The following is a 16,281-nucleotide window of genomic DNA, read 5'->3' as shown; positions in this document are numbered from 1 at the left end:
TCAGTTGCACCCCTCCCAGCCTGAGTCCCAGAGAGGGGGGACGGGATGGAGACTGAGTTCAGCTACCAGTGGCTGGTGACAGCTCAGCCGGTAAGGAACCCTCCAGCAGCGCAGGGGACACGGGAGACACGGGTTTGATCCCTGGGCCGGGAAGGCCCCCTGGAAGGGAAATGGCAACCCATTCCAGTATTCTTGCCTGAAAGATCCTGTGGGCAGGGAAGTGTGGAGGGCTACAGTCCTTGGAGTCACAGCCAGTTGGACATGACTGCGTGACTCATGCAGCAGTCAGTGACTTAATCAATCATGCCTATGTAATGAAGCCTCCGTAAAAGCCCAGCCTGTCAGGTTTGGAGAGCTTCCAGGCTGGTGAACATGTGAAGAAGTGAGAGCTATGGACATAGGAGGGGACATAGAATCTCCGTATTCCTTCCCCATACCTTGTCCTGTGCATCTCTTCCATCTGACTGTTCCTGTGTTTTATCCATTTATGATAAACTAGTAATCCAGTAAGTAAGCAATATATTTCTCTATGAGCTATTCTAGCCAATTAATCAAACTCAAGGAGGGGGTCATGAAAATCTTCCATCTGAAGCCAGTGAGTCAGAAGCACAGGTTAACAACCTGGGCTTGCAATTGACATCTGTGGTGTGTGTGTAGGAGGGGGCAGTTTTGTAGGACTGAGCCCTTAACCTGTGGGTTCTGACACTATCTACCTCTGGGTTGATACGGTCAGAATCGAGTTGAATTGTACCACACCTAGCTGGTGTGCCACACATCAGAACTGGTGACCAGAATCCTAAGGCCCAAAAGATAAGAATGAGGCAACCATGTGAGGTTGGGGGAGAGCAGCATTTAAGAAAGAGAGACTGGCATGTGCAGGAGTCTCGAGGCAGGAAGGAAATGGGCCTGTGGCAGGAGCTGAGGATGGGCCAGCATGGTGGTTCGAAGTGAGGAAGGGGGAACTGGAGACATGAGCTTAGAGAAGGAGGTTGGAGTCATCCAGTGCAGGGCTTATGGCAAGGAGTTTTGTACGTGGATTAAGAAGGTTTTGGCGGCTGTAAATAGGAATGTTGCGTGATTAGATTTGCATTTCAGGAAGATCACCATGGCTGCGTGGGAAGCAGGAACAGGAGAGGTGGGAGTGAGAACAGGGATCCACTGAGGAGTCTGTTGCAATTGCTGAGAGCTGACAGAAACCTTTCCAAAAGGCTCTTCCTCCCCTTCTTCTCCCATTTCATCCAACACTTTATTTGTTTAATTTATTTATCTGGCTGAGTTGGGTCTCAGCACATAGGCTCTTCATTGCGGCTCACAGACTCTTCAGTAGACTTAGTAGTTGCAGTCTTAGTTGCTCCAAGGCATGTGGACCTGATTCCTGGACCAGGAATCAGACCCGTGTCCTCTGCATTGACAGGCAGATTCTTTTTTTTTTTTTTTTTTTTTTCTATTTAACATTTTTTTATTTCTCTTCCTTTTTTTTTTTTCCCTATTTTTTAATTTGTACTTTTTTTGGGTGGCATGGTGCAGCATTTGGGATCTTAGTTCCCTGACCAGGGGTGGAACCCATGTCCTCTAGTGGAAGCACAGAGTCCAAACCACTGGACTGTCAGGAAAGCCCCCACTTTTTTTCTTTTTCTTTTAATTATTTTTATAAAGTATAATCTAAATGGAGAAATACTATGGAAATCTACATATTCACATACATATTTATATCCATTACACATTGGGGCCGTAGCCAAGGAAGATTAATTTAGTGTGGAGCACTTTTGAGGGTAGTTTTCTGGTGAAACCTAAGATGGCGGTGGTAGGTGGAGGACTGGCGGAAGCATCTCTGGCAGAGGGAACACTCGTAGGGCTTCTCTCCCGTGTGGGTTCTCTCATGAGCCCGAAGGTTGGTTTTGTGGGTGAAGGCCATTTCACATGTGCTGCACGCGAAGGGCTTCTCTCCTGTGTGAATCCTCTGATGCACATGGAGGTCTGAAGCCTGGAAGAAGCCTTTGCCACACTCGGCACAAACACATGTCCTCTCATTATTGTGTCTTTTCTGGTGAACTCTGAACCGAGAGGAATGCCTGAAGGTCTTGGGACACCTCTCACATCTGTATACTTCTGGGGCTCTATGGGATCTTTCCCGGTGTTCCCCACATGCAGAAGTCCCCTCAGAGCTCTGGTGGGTAGAAACAGGCTCAGGGGTGACCTGGTCTGCTTCCACTTCCATGAGGACATCTTGAGTAGAGGGTCCTTTGAGGGATCCGTCCTGGGGCCTGGAGGGGCCTGGGCCTGCTCCTCTTCTGGAGCTTCGTGGATTCTCCAGAGAAACACCTCCTTCTTCCAGCCTCGGACTGTTCTCTTCTTGGACAATGAGTAGGGAAGGTATTTGATTGCTTGGACCAGTAATGCTGTCACTTACTTGATGAGTTTTCACAGAAAAGTTGTCATCATTTTCTTTATCTTCATTTTTTTGTCCTGTTTCCAGGGACATATCTTGAGGAGTCCAGGAGGTTGTCCCCGCATTCTCTCTTGTTGGGGTTCCTGTCGACAACTGTTTTGTGAAGTGAATGATAACTTGTCTTAAGGGCATATTCTCACAAAAGAGGGCTTCCTGTCCCTGCATGTGGACGTGGACTAAGCCGGGTGTCTTCATGCCATCGTCCGTCAGATCCTCCATGAGTTTCTCCAGGTTTCTGCCACTTGCATTCCATTTCTCCTGTAAAATGGACCTGTCACTGCAGTGCCCATTGATCATAAACTGTTCCAGGACCAGACAAGAAATTATTTCATCCTTGCTGTGTTTTTCTGGCTGCAGCCATGAGTGAAATAAGTGATAGAGTCTTTGCAGTTCTTGTCTTGCACTTGAATTATTGCTGTCTTGAAGTAAGTTGAGCTGAGTGCTGGGGAACTCAGGGATCCCCTCTTCCTCCTGGATGGCAGATCCTTGGGTGGGTGAATTTTCTGACCCAGGATCCCTCCTGGATGGTTCACCTTCAAAGGAGATTCTGCGGTCTGAAGCCATTCTTAACAAGAATTCTCAGAGAGCTGCAACTTGAGGGATTCAGTCTCCACTGACTTGTTTCTCGGGCAATCTCTTTCAACAATGTTCAAGGACTGCAAAGCTCAATTGGCCATGAACCTCGACTTCCATCCGGACCTCCAGAGGACTTCCCTGGGGGTTCAGCAGTAGAGAATTTGGACAGGCAGATTCTTAACCACGGGACCACCAGGGAAGTCCCTATTCAACACTTTAATTCAGCAGCCATTGCCTCACTTCTCCCCAATGTTTTCAATCCTTTAGTCTTTCTCCTCAGTCTACATACATGGTCAAGTCTGCTTATTATAAAATAATCTTTGTCTCATTGTCCATTTTCAGGTACTGTCTAATATTTTTCTGCTTCTCGTACAAATTTTTCAAAAGAGAAGTCTATGACTGTGGTTCGATGTCTGCCCTTCTCACTTCCTGCTCAGCCTTCTGAGTTCTTATTTCTGCTCTTTCCCACCCTTCCTTGGAGAGGTGTCCAATAACTTCCTCATGCCCTACAGGAGCAACCTCAGATTTCTCTCTTCTCATTTCCCGCAGTGAACAGCTTGCTGTCGCCATTGTCTGGCTTGAGGTGTGGAACAGAGCAGGTACAAGTCAATCTTTTCCACAGAAATGACTGACTGCTGATGTTCTCGAATCAAAACCAACTATTTATATGGGGATTGATCATCTCCATGGACCAGTATGCTCATTCAGTTTTGTCTTCCTTCTTCCTGGATCAGAGGACAGTGCATCTCTGTTCCCTTTTTAAACTAACTCCTCTGTGCGTGCGTGCGTGTGTGCATGCATGCTAAGTCGCCTCAGTCATGTTTGACTCTTTGTGACCGCATGGACTGTAGCATGCCAAGCTCCTCTGTCCATGGGATTTTCCAGGCATAAATACTGGAGTGGGTTGCCATGCCCTCCTCCAGGGGATCTTCGTGACCCAGGAATCAAACCCACATCTCTTTTATCACCTGCCTTGGCAGGCGGGTTCTTTACCACTAATGCCACCGGGGGGGAAACTCCTCTGTGCTAGCTATTAATTAACTCATAGATTAATTTCACAGCTGTTTCTTGAGGACCCACCTTGTGTCAAGGACTATTTACGATTAGTGTGATCACTGTAATCTGTCTCATCCAGGGTCTGGCACCCTGCCTTGTACCTAGTATGTGTGCTCAGTCACCCAGTCGTGTCTGACTCTTTTGAGCCCATGGACTATAGCCCTCCAGGCTCCTCTGTCCACGGAATTTTCCAGGCAAGAATACTGAAGTGGGTTGCCATTTTCTTCTCCAGGGAATCTTCCCGACCCAGGGATCAAACCCATGGCTTTTGTGTCTCCTGTATCGGCGGGCAGATTCTTTACCACTTTGCCACTGGGAAGCCCTGTACACAGTAAGCACTTAATAAATGTTTGTAAACTTGAACTGGTTTGCTCTAGGACGTGCTAGTTCCATTCTCCATGTTCTAGCTCTTTATAAAATTAAAACCAGGCATATTAAAAAAAAAACTTTTAAAGTATATCTTATACAGCAAAGTACTCAGGTCTTAAAGGACTTGACCTTTTCATGCGCACACTGGGAAACCACTACCTAGATCAAGATCTAGAACTTGCTCCACACCCAAGAAGACTCCCTCATGCCAGCCCCTTTCCACATTTTTGAGCATAGAGCACACACACATGAAAAAGAAGACTTAAAAATGTTTTTAGTTTCTTTGGTTGCATCAGGTCTTCGTTGTGGCACATGGGCTTAGTTGCACCCTGGCATGTGGGATCTTAGTTCCCCAACCATGGATTGAACCAGCATCCCCTGCTTTGGAAGGCAGATTCTTTACCACTGGACCACCTGGGAAGTCCTGAATAAGAAGACTTTATATGTGTTCTTTTATAAGCAACCATGCATGTCCTAGAATAAAAAAGAGTAGATGCTCAAGGAAACTGAAGCATAAGCTAAACCAAAGATATAAAGATTTTTAATAGTGACTGGTTGACTATTCAGGATCAGGAATCTTTTACTTGACTGAATAGATGTGACCCAACAAAGTCAACTGTAAAGTGAATTTCTGTCAGAAACAATCTTTTCCCGTCAACTGCTATTATAAAATTGGAAACATTCCCTTTGGGGGGAACAAATGTTGGCCTCTGGCTGTAGGCTCCCACTTAAAAGAGCCAATTCCCTAATAAAACTTCACCAATAACCCTCCAAATGTTAACAGGACTCACAAAACAAAAGAATTCTCTTCAGCATTCTGAATAAATCACAAAATCAAAGCACTGGAAGTGGAATGTAAGGAAGGATCTCTGGTAATGGGATGGCCTCACATCATAACCCTCTTGCAGCTGAGTAACCCCATGAGTTAAGAGTTCTGGGGCCTTAACTTGGCTCTCAGTACTGGTGTGTGGCTTAAGGCAGTTAGCTCTTGTGAACCGCAATTAATTCATCACCAATATTAGAATAAAAATATATAAGCCCTCTCTATCTCACAAGGCTTTTGTGGGGGATCAAATGAACCAATAAAATAAATCAATGGTTTTGTTTGTTCATTTGTTAAGTTATTTATCCACTGAAACAATACCTATTAAGGATTTCCTGTGTACTTGGTACTGTGTTTGGGCATAAAGTGATGAACAGAATGGTCATGTTTTCTGCTCTCATGGTTTATGATCAATTATAGAATATAGATATTAAACAATATTCTAGAAGCTCCCTGTGCAATGTGATAGAGAATGGTACCCAGTCAATGAAAAAAAGGCTTGATTACCATAAGAAATTATGGTATCAAAGTGATATGTATATGCCATCAACATTTTGTTTTAGCCCAAATCATATACATATATGCTCATTTGCCAATGTTTTGATGTAGGAGAGTCTTTTTAGGGGGATCTGAATTTGCAGACTGGAGTTCTATAATTTTTTTCATTAAAACACTTTTTTTTTTAAATGAGAAGCAATATATTTTGAATTAATACAAGTATATAATCCTTCTAGAATTTCGTGGTATTGTCTCCAATTGTGGAATTTTCTTACCTCCATCCATATTCAACAAACAACTCAAGTTGTAAGGAGAAGTTCGCAGGCATGCTAAAGAGTGGTTGAATGGGATATGATGCATTTGGCTGCAAGTAACAGACTCTCACTAAAACTAGCTTTTCAGTTTTGCTTTTAATAATCCTTCAGTACATAGTAAGAAAACACATTTTTCATTGTCACTCAGTGTACCCACACATATACATGCATAGAATATGAACTGAAACACATTTTCAAAAACATGACTTACCTTTACTTTGTGGGATGCTATCTAATGTTTTCTATTCTAGTTGATTCTTTTCTATCCCATTAAAAGAAAATGCTGGCCATGACCTACTAAAATAATCCCACGCCTTATTAAGGGGTACAGCCCGCAGTGTGAAAACCACTGGGTTAAATAGTGAAAACATGTATTATCTCACATAAGAAGGAGCCTGGAGTCAGGGAGTCCCTGAGCTGCTCAGTGGCCCAGCAGTGTCCTCAGGTCACAGAGATTTCTCGCTACCATCTGCAGAGGATTAGTAACATCTCATGGTACAGAATCGCTCCCACATCTGGCAGTAGTTTCATGCACCCACAACTTCACCCAGCAAAGAAGAGGGAGAGGAAACTTTTCCCAGAAGCCCCCAGCCAACACTTGCTCTGCTCACATTGGCCAGGATTGTGCCTATGACCCTGCAGAGCAGACTAGGAAAGCAGGTGACTGGCGTCTTCAACCTCTTAAAGGCATGTGGGCCCTGCTAGATAGGATGAAGAGAAGTGGAATAAGTGTCAGGACGGCAGCCTAAAGTGAAGGGCACTGTTTCCTGGCAGTTTGCTCTGGACATCAATTGTGTTTCTTACAGAAGGAGGAGTGGAGAGCATCTCTCAATCCAGGAGTTGGTTAAGCAGAGGCTGCTTAGAAGAGCATCTGCAGAAGCCTGGGAAAGGCTGTGAGAAAAGATGACAGCTGTTATTGGCCCATATGGCAGGGCACACACCAGGGCCTGGGATCGGGACTGCCTCTTGGGTGAAGTGACTCTGTGAAGCCATATTGGAGTGACGTCCTAGTGTGGGGAGATGGGCCATGCAATGGGTGGTGGGAAGGGTGTTCCAGACTGAAGGAACAACCTGTGAGAAAGCAAAGAGGAAGAGAGATCATGGCAGAGATGGCTTATTTATTCCGTTAGCTGTTCATTTACTGGGGCTCAGCCCTGTGCCAGGCACTGAGGGTTTCAAGAGGAATAGTGATCTACTGCCCTTGGGAAAGTCACTATCCATTAGTATGAAGAATTTAGGACTAGAAACCAACTGGAAATATGTTTCAAAATGCTATGATGGTTCCTGTTGTTCTTTAGTTGCTAAGTCAGATCCGACTGGACCCCACATGCTAGGCTCATCTGTCCTCTGCTAGCTTCTGGAGTTTGCTCAAATTCACGTCCATTGAGTTGGTGACCCTATCTAACCACCTCATCCTCTGCTGCACACCCCCCTCTCCTTTTGCCTTTAATCTTTCCCAGCATCATCAGGGTCTTTTTCCATTGAGTTGGCTCTTTGCATCAGGCAGCCGAAGTATTGGAGCTCCAGCTTCAGTAATAGTCCTTCCAGTGAATATTCAGGATTGATTTCCTTTAGGATGGACTGATTTGACCCCCTTGCTGTCTAAGGGACTCTCAAGAGTCTTCTCCAGCCCCACAATTTGAATGCATCAATTCTTTGAATTGTTCTAACAGTGGGATAAAGGATGCTTCCCGGGCAGCAGCTAAAAGGGGGCCTGGGCATGTAGAGTTAGCAGGGGAAACACCTTCCAGAGAGGGAGGCCAGTGTGAGCACAGGCACAGAGGCAGAAAGGTCTGGCCAGGGGTCGGCCATTTGGCTAGGGTACTCAGCCTGAAGGGGAGCAGTGGCCAGGAGCATGTTGAACCAGACAATGGCTCAGGCCATCTTTGTCCCAGTTCCCTCCACTGAACTGAAATACAGCCATGTGGGCCCCAACCTTGGCTAACCTTCCTGGCAAGAAGTGTGACACGGGGCCCTGGGGCAGGAGGTGTGACTGAAGCCTTGTTGCTATTTAGCATGTTTTTTCCTCCAAAGCAGAGTGATTCCTGGGAGGGGCGCTTGCCCATCTCTCCCTCTTGGCACCAGTGAAGGCTCCTCTCCAGTCTCTTGGGAAAGAGAAACCGTCTGAATGGTGAGAGGGTTACCGGAACTTGTGTCTCCCTGGTTCTGCTGGGAGGATTGCCAAGGCACTCTAAGGCCTGCAGGGAGCCGGTCCTCAGGAACTGAGGCAGGGGAGCTGGGGGCTGGGGCATCTGTGCTCCTGAAATCATATACAAGAACACAGACAGGGCATTCAGGGATGGAGGTCAAGGTGAATGAAGCTGTGGTGGGCAAGCCTTTGTGGTGGACCATGGGAGGATTAGAGGGGCTGTCAGAAGCTGGGTTGGGCAGCTTCACCTTAACGTAGAGTTTCTCAACCTGGACCCCCTTGGCATTTGGCGTGTTGGATAATCCTCCATTGTGGGGGCTGTTCGGTGCATTGCAGGATGCTTAGCAGTATCTTAGTAGGTGCTTAGCAGTATCTCTGGTATCTCCTTACTAGATGCCAGTAACATCCCCCTGGCCCATGTTGTGACAACTGGAAAAGTCTTCAGACTTTGCCGAATGTCAACTGGGGGCGGGGGGGGGGGGGTGAGAGCTGCATTAGACGGAGAACTGCAGCCTTAAGGTGAACAAAGGGGTACTTTCCTGTGCAAGAGCATTTTACTAGGACCTCAAGAAATGTTGTCCATCACCCTGGGGCAATACTTTAGAGAGGGTAAGACTAGGGACCAGGGTCCCATTAAGGGAACCTTTGGGCTTGTTCTGGAGAGAGGTGATGTGTCTGGGAGGTATCCTGGAGCTGCTGTTTGGATTTGAAAGAGGGAGGGGCAGAGAGTGACTGTAGGTGTCAGGCTGGGGCTGCCACACAGATTTCCAATCTGGGAGTGAAGAAAGGGGGTCTGGACGAGGGGTCACTTTGGCTGAGTGGGAATAAGGGAGGTCAAGATCCTTCCATCACTTCTGCTTTCCCTGGCCTGTCTGGAATATGTCCCCTCAACATCTCTGAGGATAGGTTCCCACAGCTGCTGCTCTCGAAGGCAGGAGAGTGAGTGCAGACAGGATGGGTCGCCGCTCTGGCCAGAGAAGCCTTGTGCCTTTCCAACAGGGAACTCTGATTCCGGCTACACTCTTGCTACTGTCTGACACTCATTCATTGTGACTTTATTGGGATCAGAGCCTGGAGCAGGATTTCTAGTTCCTATTTGAAGGGTGAAGGCTATCCTAGGTTGTCATTGGCTAGGAGAGGGAGAAAGACCTAGAGAAGACATTACCCCCACCCCTCTGAGCTCTCAGCAGGTGGAGAAGGTTTTGGGGTGAAAGGACTCGGCAGGCAGCAGCTGGCCCTTTAAGAAGAATTGCAGGGCTCTGCTGTCTTCTGAAAGGGCAGTTTTATGTGCCAGGATCCTTTGTGAATTGCCTCTCCTGGGAGCTGAGCCTTGGACAAAAGGATCCTGCACTGTGGTTGTGTCCTACTACTGTTACCTCCTTTTTCCTCTTAGAGCAGTTGAATCTTTCTGGAATGCTTGGCACCCCTCCAGGCCTTCTGAGATCCGTCAAGAACAAAGTCTGCCCTTGCAGACAGAAGACACTGACATGCAAAGGCAAGCTGTCCAAAGAGCAACTCTGGAGGCATAATTCAGCACTAAATATATACTCTAAGGAGCACAGCGTCCATCTCATTGTTCTGAGCCAAGACAGGCACATGCTTTCTGTGCCTTTGAAAGATCTGTTCCCTTTGCCTTAAATGCCCCCCTGCTGTGGACACAAAACAACTTGACAGTGTCTTTGGCCATCCAGCTACTGAATGCCCTTCCTCTGAGTCTTGGTGGCTGCAGAGGCCCTTTTCCAGAATAGGAGCTGAGAATGCCAACAGCTCCTTTCCCAGCCTCCCTTGCAGCTAGGTCATGACATGTGACACGGGCTCTGCCAGTCAGATGCACTTGACCTGGCCTTGAGATCAGGGGCTACTCCCCAGAGCAGAAGGGACCTGCAGAACCGTCTCCAGCCTGGTGGTGGAGCTGTGGTGCTGGGCGGGGGCAATGATTGTGAGGTCTTCATTAGACCCGTACGGTGACATGATTTACGGCAAACCTTTTGGCCCTGTGGCTTGGAGTGTGGTTCTCCATTCCTCCCAGTAGTTCTGTGAGCTCCTAGCAACCTCTTCATGAATTCTTTTCCTGTTTAAAAGAGCGGAAGTCATAATCTGTTCTTGTAACTATGAACTCAGACTAGTACACAGTCCCTCTTCGTTCCATTTGTTTGGCAAATTCAAACTCTTCCTGGAAGACTTCTTGGATTTCTCAGGCAGTTAGTAGCTCAAGCATCTGGGCTTCCAAGCATATACAAGGCATTATGTGGGCAATAGCAAGTCAGGGAACAGTTCGGGTGTACCTACCAAAAACATCTAGATGATTTGTCAGTCTACTTAGAGGTTAGAGTGGAGAGAAGGAATAGGAGGATGAGACAGTAAAGCAAAGTGGTTACAGGTTTGAGCTCTGGAGTTTAAATCCTGGCTCAGTCACACACTGGCTGTGTGGTTTTAGGCAAGATGCTTAAAACCTCTAAGCCTCAATTTCCTCTTCTGGAGAATGGGGTTAGTTAGGATCTATCTCATAGGATTGCTGTGAGATTTCAACGTAACACATGTGAAGTGCTTCAGAAGAACGTCTGGTACTTAGTAAATGTTCAATTAACATTAGTTTTGGCTTGTGGAGGCAGCAGGGTACAGCAGCAAGCCTGCAGATGGGAGATCTACTCCAGCTCAGGCATCAACATCCCAGGATCTTGGTTTACAGTTCAACTTTGTCATCAAGAAGCCAGCATCTTTCTATCCTTCAGCTCTGCCATCTTTAGCCTGTTAATTTTTGTCTTTTGTTGTTGTTCAGTCACTGAGTTTTGTCTCACTATTTGTGACCCCATGGACTGCAGCACACCAGGCTCCTCTGTCCTCCACTATCTCCCTGAATTTGCTCAAATTCATGTCCATTGAGTCAGTGATGCTATCTAACCATCTCATTCTCTGCTGCCCCCTTCTGCTTTTGCCTTCAGTCTTTCCCAGCATTAGGGTCTTTGTGACTTCATGGCTCCAAAATGGCTGCTCCAGGCTTCACATCTTCATGGGGTAATATCCAAAGCAGGAAGCACAAGGCCTCTCCTCCTACATCTGTTTCTTATTATCAAGGTGTGTTCCTTAGACAGTTCTTCTTACATTTCATTGGTCAGAACTATATGTGCAAGAGAATCTAAGAAAATATCTGCCATTTCCAACTTCTGTTGTTAGGGAGAGACTTCACTAGGAAGGAAGGAAGTGGTGGGGAATGGCTGCTACATAGGTAACAGTGTCTGCCATAGTGAGTATTAAGCTTGGTTATCTCTGGACAATACCATTAATTGTCTTGTTAAAATAAGGTGATGCTCAGTGGTATTGCTGCTGATAGAAATTCAGAAAGCAGCCAGGTACAAACATGTGTCCAAAAGGTGGTGTCTAGTTCCATTTCTTTCTCAGTCCAAAGAGACATTATATATAAGTCTCTGCAGTGTATGTGTCTGTGTAAAATTGAGGTTTACAAAAGAACCAGTGATACGCTGGCATTGATTCTAGCTCTACTTGGTTCTTTTCAGCTCTTCAAAAATATATCCAAAGATGTTTTTACTTTGACTTTCTTCTTTTCATGGTAAGAAGACACTTCTTTAAACAGCTCATGAGCCAACACTAATGAATAACGCGATGGCCAAGACTAAAATGGATGCGCATGACTGCTTCACACCATCTGTGGGGAGCAGGCAGAGTTGGCCTACTTTTTCTTTAGTGCATGGCTTTGTTCTTATCTGTGAATGTTTGTAAGTAGAGGAATTTCAGTGCAGATGTGAAATTGCTTTTGAAATATGGGTGGTTTTTACAATTTGTGTGTGTTTTCTTTTTAAATAGAATCTTTTGTCTGGTGCTCACAGAAGGTAGAAAAAAGCCCAAAGAAAAAGAGATGAAGGTCCCATAATGCAGTGGCCCCTCCTCCAGTGCACGGATGTAAACTCACAAATTCATGGGTGTGCTTGTGTGGAGGTACTGCTTACACTTTGCTAGAATGAAAGAATCCCTCAGACTACTGGGTGGTAGCAGGCTCTTGGTAGAGAAACCCAAGTTAACTGAGTTGGGTTTCATGCCCATCTCTGCCCAAGAGCTTCTTGGGCAAGGTCTTCTTCCTTCTGAACCTCAGTTTCCCCAACCTGGTCAAAATCAAATCCTATCTCTTAGGGTTTTGTATAAGAGACCTATAGGAGTTAAATGACTCAGATGACTTTCAAAGGTCCTTTCCATGAATCTGAAGATTGGAGTCTAGCCCCAGTATCATCATGATTTCCACTTTCTCCTCTGTCATTGTCTTCTTCTCCAGCATCACCAGCATCACCAGCATCTTTGTCTCCTGAATGTTATGTTGTACTCGTCACTACCTGGAGTCCTCTACCATGTAAATTGATTGAATTCTCAGAGTAAACCTGCAAAGTGGGTATTTTTACTGACATATATCTACTCCTTAGGAGCCTGAGGCTCAGAGAGGATTTGCCCAGGATCATGCAGAAGACATGTGATGGAGTGAAGATCAGAACTCCAGCCCAGGATCTGTCTTGTTTAGAAATCACCCCACCCCTTCAGTTGTTTCAGATGCTTCCCCAGGTTGAGTCCTTCTTCCTCATATAAATACACCCTGGGGTCAGGAAGCTGGGATCCCAAGGACCAAGCCTAGGAAAATCTTTTGTGCAGGTTCAGTTGCTACAAGTTTCCTTTTATAATCAGATTATACTCCTGAGGAGGAGGAGAACAGGGGTCTTCTCCTTAAGCAGCCCCTGCCTCGAGTGGGTTAGACTCTCACAGGAGGGCATCTGGAGTTTCTGCCTCTTCAGCACCCACTCTTTTAGTGGCACCCCCTGTTTTCCTTTGGGGGAACTACCTCAACTCTTAGTCCTAATGTCTAGGGAGACTGACTCTGCTCCTTTCCCTCATCCTCCCTTCTACATCTGTGTGTCAGGGGTGATCATTTGATCTGGTCTTGACCAATCAGAGCATTCCTTCCACTGGACTAAAGTTCAAGGCCAAGTGCACAAGTCATCTAATGATCCTGGGACTTCTGTGGAACTCCTGGAAAAGACAAAGTCCCCAGCATAAAACTGGTCACACAGTCTGTGATGAAAGATGCGCCTCTGTCCAAGAGAGCAGTGGGAGGACCCTCCATGGACTGTGCAGTCAAGGAAAAGCTCCTTGGAGGAAAAGTCACTTGAGATGAAGCTTAAACAACCCAAGCGTCCAGACAGATCAAGAGGTAGAGGAAGAACATTCTTGCGGGCATTGAAAGAACATATCTAAAGGTCCCAAATGGAAAATAAAGCAGTGTAGTCAAGAAACTAAAAATGAGCTTGGACCTGGACTGTTCAGAGTGAGGGAGGAGGGTGTTTTAGATACATCAGAGATGTCAGTGAAGGTCGCTCAGTCGTGTCCAACTCTTTGCAACTCCATGAACTATACAGTCCAGTCCATGGAGTTCTCCAGGCCAGAATACTGGCGTGGGTAGCCTTTCCCTTCTCCAGGGGATCTTTCCAACCCAGGGATGGAACCTAGGTCTCCTGCATTGCAGGCAGACGCTTTACCAGCTGAGCCACAAGGGAAGCCCACAGGGGCCCGATTTTTATAGGGCCTGGTGCCATGTTTATGCTTTATTTAGGAACCATGGGAGGAAGCCAGAGGCTTTTATGCTGCACAATGACATGATCCTGTTTATGCTTTCAAGGTCTGTGACCTTGGGAAAGCCATTAGGTCTCTGAGCTTGTATTTTTCTCCTCTGTAAAATGTAGATGAGAATCAGGTGAATTTTTGAAGGAGCCTATAAAGATTAACTGAGAAAATGTGTGAAACGAGATAAACCTACTTGAAAATGGCTGGGCCTTGGCAGACTTCTGTAAAGGTTTTCCTTTCTAAAAGAAACCACAAATTGTCACTCACCCAGAAAGTCCTTTCTCTTTTGACCAACCTAGACACATTTGGTTTTACAGTTTTACTTTTCTATTCACTTAGCTTGCATCCAAATTTGGCTCATGTCTGCTCCCTCCTCATTCTTTTGTTGAGAACTTTGCACACGTACCATGTGGAGTGATTGCATTTCATACATCTTTTCCATTGTTAATCATTCCAAATCCGGTTTCCATGATTTACTCCCTCTCTCAGGGCCGAGCTCCTTTCCCTGTTTAACATTGATTTCAGTTGTCTTGCACAGGTCTTATTTAGATTTCTCCTGGGCCGTCCCACTTTACATAGATTTTAGCTGAATGCAGATGATGGTGATTTGATCATCAACCTGGTGGGAGAGAAAGCTTACCACATCTGGAAGGATGAGCTGGTGATGGAGAGCACCTTGGAGCCAAACAGAACGGGGTCCAAATTCTACCGTTTCTCTTCTCTTGCCGTATGGCGAGCCTCAGTTTCTTCCTATAGAAAATGAGGGTATAGATAGGACTGATTGGGGCCCTGAGGCTGTTGGGCCTGGGCAGCTGGTAGGCCTTCAGCAGCATTAGGTCATGTCTTTCCATCAGGCCACCTCCCCCAGCCATGCCTCATGCTTTGCTTTTTACAGTGATGGCCTTTGGCCCGATTTCCAGAATGCACCTTCTCAGAATCCATGGGCCTCGCTATAAACATCTTTCTGTAATTCACGAACTATGGTCTTTGGGGTTAGACTGACTTGGGTTCCAATACCAATTCTACTGCTTACCAGCCGTGTCACTTACACTCACAGAGACTGACTCTCCTCGTGTGCTGGTGGGAGATATGAAAAGCCCCAGCCTCCCAAGTTATCCCAAGTATCAATTGAAATAATGTTCTGGAGGGCTTTCCTGGTGGCTCAGGTGGTAAAGAATCTGCTTGCAATACGGGAGACCCAGGTTTGATCACTGGGTCAGGAAGATCCCCTGGAGAAGGGCATGGCAACCCACTCCAGTATTTTTGCCTGGGAAATCCCATGGACAGAGGAGCCTGGTGGGCTACAGTCCATGGGGTCACAAAGAGTTGGACACAACTGAGCGACTCACACATACACACACACAATGTTCTGGAAACACTCAAGATAGTGCCTGGTGTATTATAAGAGGTCAACCAATAGTAATTGCCCTCACACATCATTGCAGCTTTGGATGCAAAACTCCTTGCAAGCAAGGGCTGCATTTTTTCCTCTTTGTCGGCCCTTGGCATGGTGGAGCACTGGCATCCAGTGGGCCCTCAGCTGGTTTTAGTTCCTTTCATCTCCTATAACAAAAATAGAGTGGCTTGGCTGCCAAGTTGGCTAGAACACTGGCATCCCCATAAAAACCCTACCTGTTTACACAAATGCCACTTTCTAAGATCCTAAGAGGCAGGGCAGGATCGCAAATGGCAAATGCCTCCAGACTTTCTTGAGCAATCCAGCTCCTGGCCGCTGTTCTAGGGCAAGGCTGAAGGAAGCCGTGACCACAGGAGGGCTTCTCTGAAGGGAAAGGCCTTGCTTTTTAAGAGCTGCTTTTCTTATTTATGTGTTCTCTTCTCATTATTTCACTGAGAAGCCTTTTTAGAATTTCACTGGGAGTCGAAAAACACATTTTGCCAAATTCCGAGGTCTTGTAACCACAAGGCCTGGTCCCTGTGACCAAACCAAGACCAAACCGTAACCTTCTGGCACTGGACGCTGTTTACTGCTGGCGAAAGACCACTTTGGGTTTCACAGTAAAAAGGGTTAGAAAATTGTATGAAAGGGCTCAGAAGACTCACGGACATCAAATAGCTCTTACAAAACCAATGTTGTAATTAGTTAAGTATAAATGAATTAGAACCATATGGCTTAAAAGTTAAAGGAAAAAGGAGTTGGAGAAAAAAAAATGTCCTTTGGGATTTAATCAAACAAAAAATGCTGGAAAAATGGTTGATGTTCACCAAGCTCAGATCCCATCTGGGTCCCCCCCTCAGTCCCCTCCAGCTTTTTCCTCCCTCCCTGGTTCTCCCCAAGAGGCAGGGGTGACTGCTGGGCCCTGCTCCCCGGATGCTGGGCGTCAGCAGGGTGGAGGAGGTGTGTCGCAGCAGAGTGGAGTTAAGCTGGAGAGAAGCTCAGAGCATCTGGGGAGCAGAGAGAAGGGGTGCT

At 46.3% G+C, this 16,281-nt stretch overlaps 1 protein-coding gene across 1 annotated transcript; it reads right to left on the bottom strand.

Moving 5' to 3' along the window:
- Positions 1–1,750: 1,750 nt before the first annotated feature.
- On the bottom strand, positions 1,751–3,071 carry LOC122454492 (zinc finger and SCAN domain-containing protein 4-like). The gene has a single exon (XM_043489021.1). The coding sequence runs from the start codon at positions 3,011–3,013 to the stop codon at positions 1,751–1,753; it is 1,263 nt and encodes a 420-aa protein (XP_043344956.1). The 5' UTR covers positions 3,014–3,071.
- Positions 3,072–16,281: the final 13,210 nt, after the last annotated feature.

The sequence above is a fragment of the Cervus canadensis genome, chromosome 16 (genome assembly GCF_019320065.1).
Source record: "Cervus canadensis isolate Bull #8, Minnesota chromosome 16, ASM1932006v1, whole genome shotgun sequence".
NCBI classification, from domain to species: domain Eukaryota; kingdom Metazoa; phylum Chordata; class Mammalia; order Artiodactyla; family Cervidae; genus Cervus; species Cervus canadensis.
The sequence above is the reverse complement of the archived record's forward strand: the minus strand, read 5'-3'. Positions and strand labels throughout refer to the sequence as shown.

Bases quoted from the DNA above. Each gene is read 5' to 3' on its own strand.
- LOC122454492 (XM_043489021.1), bottom strand. From the start codon at position 3,013: ATGGCTTCAGACCGCAGAATCTCCTTTGAAGGTGAACCATCCAGGAGG.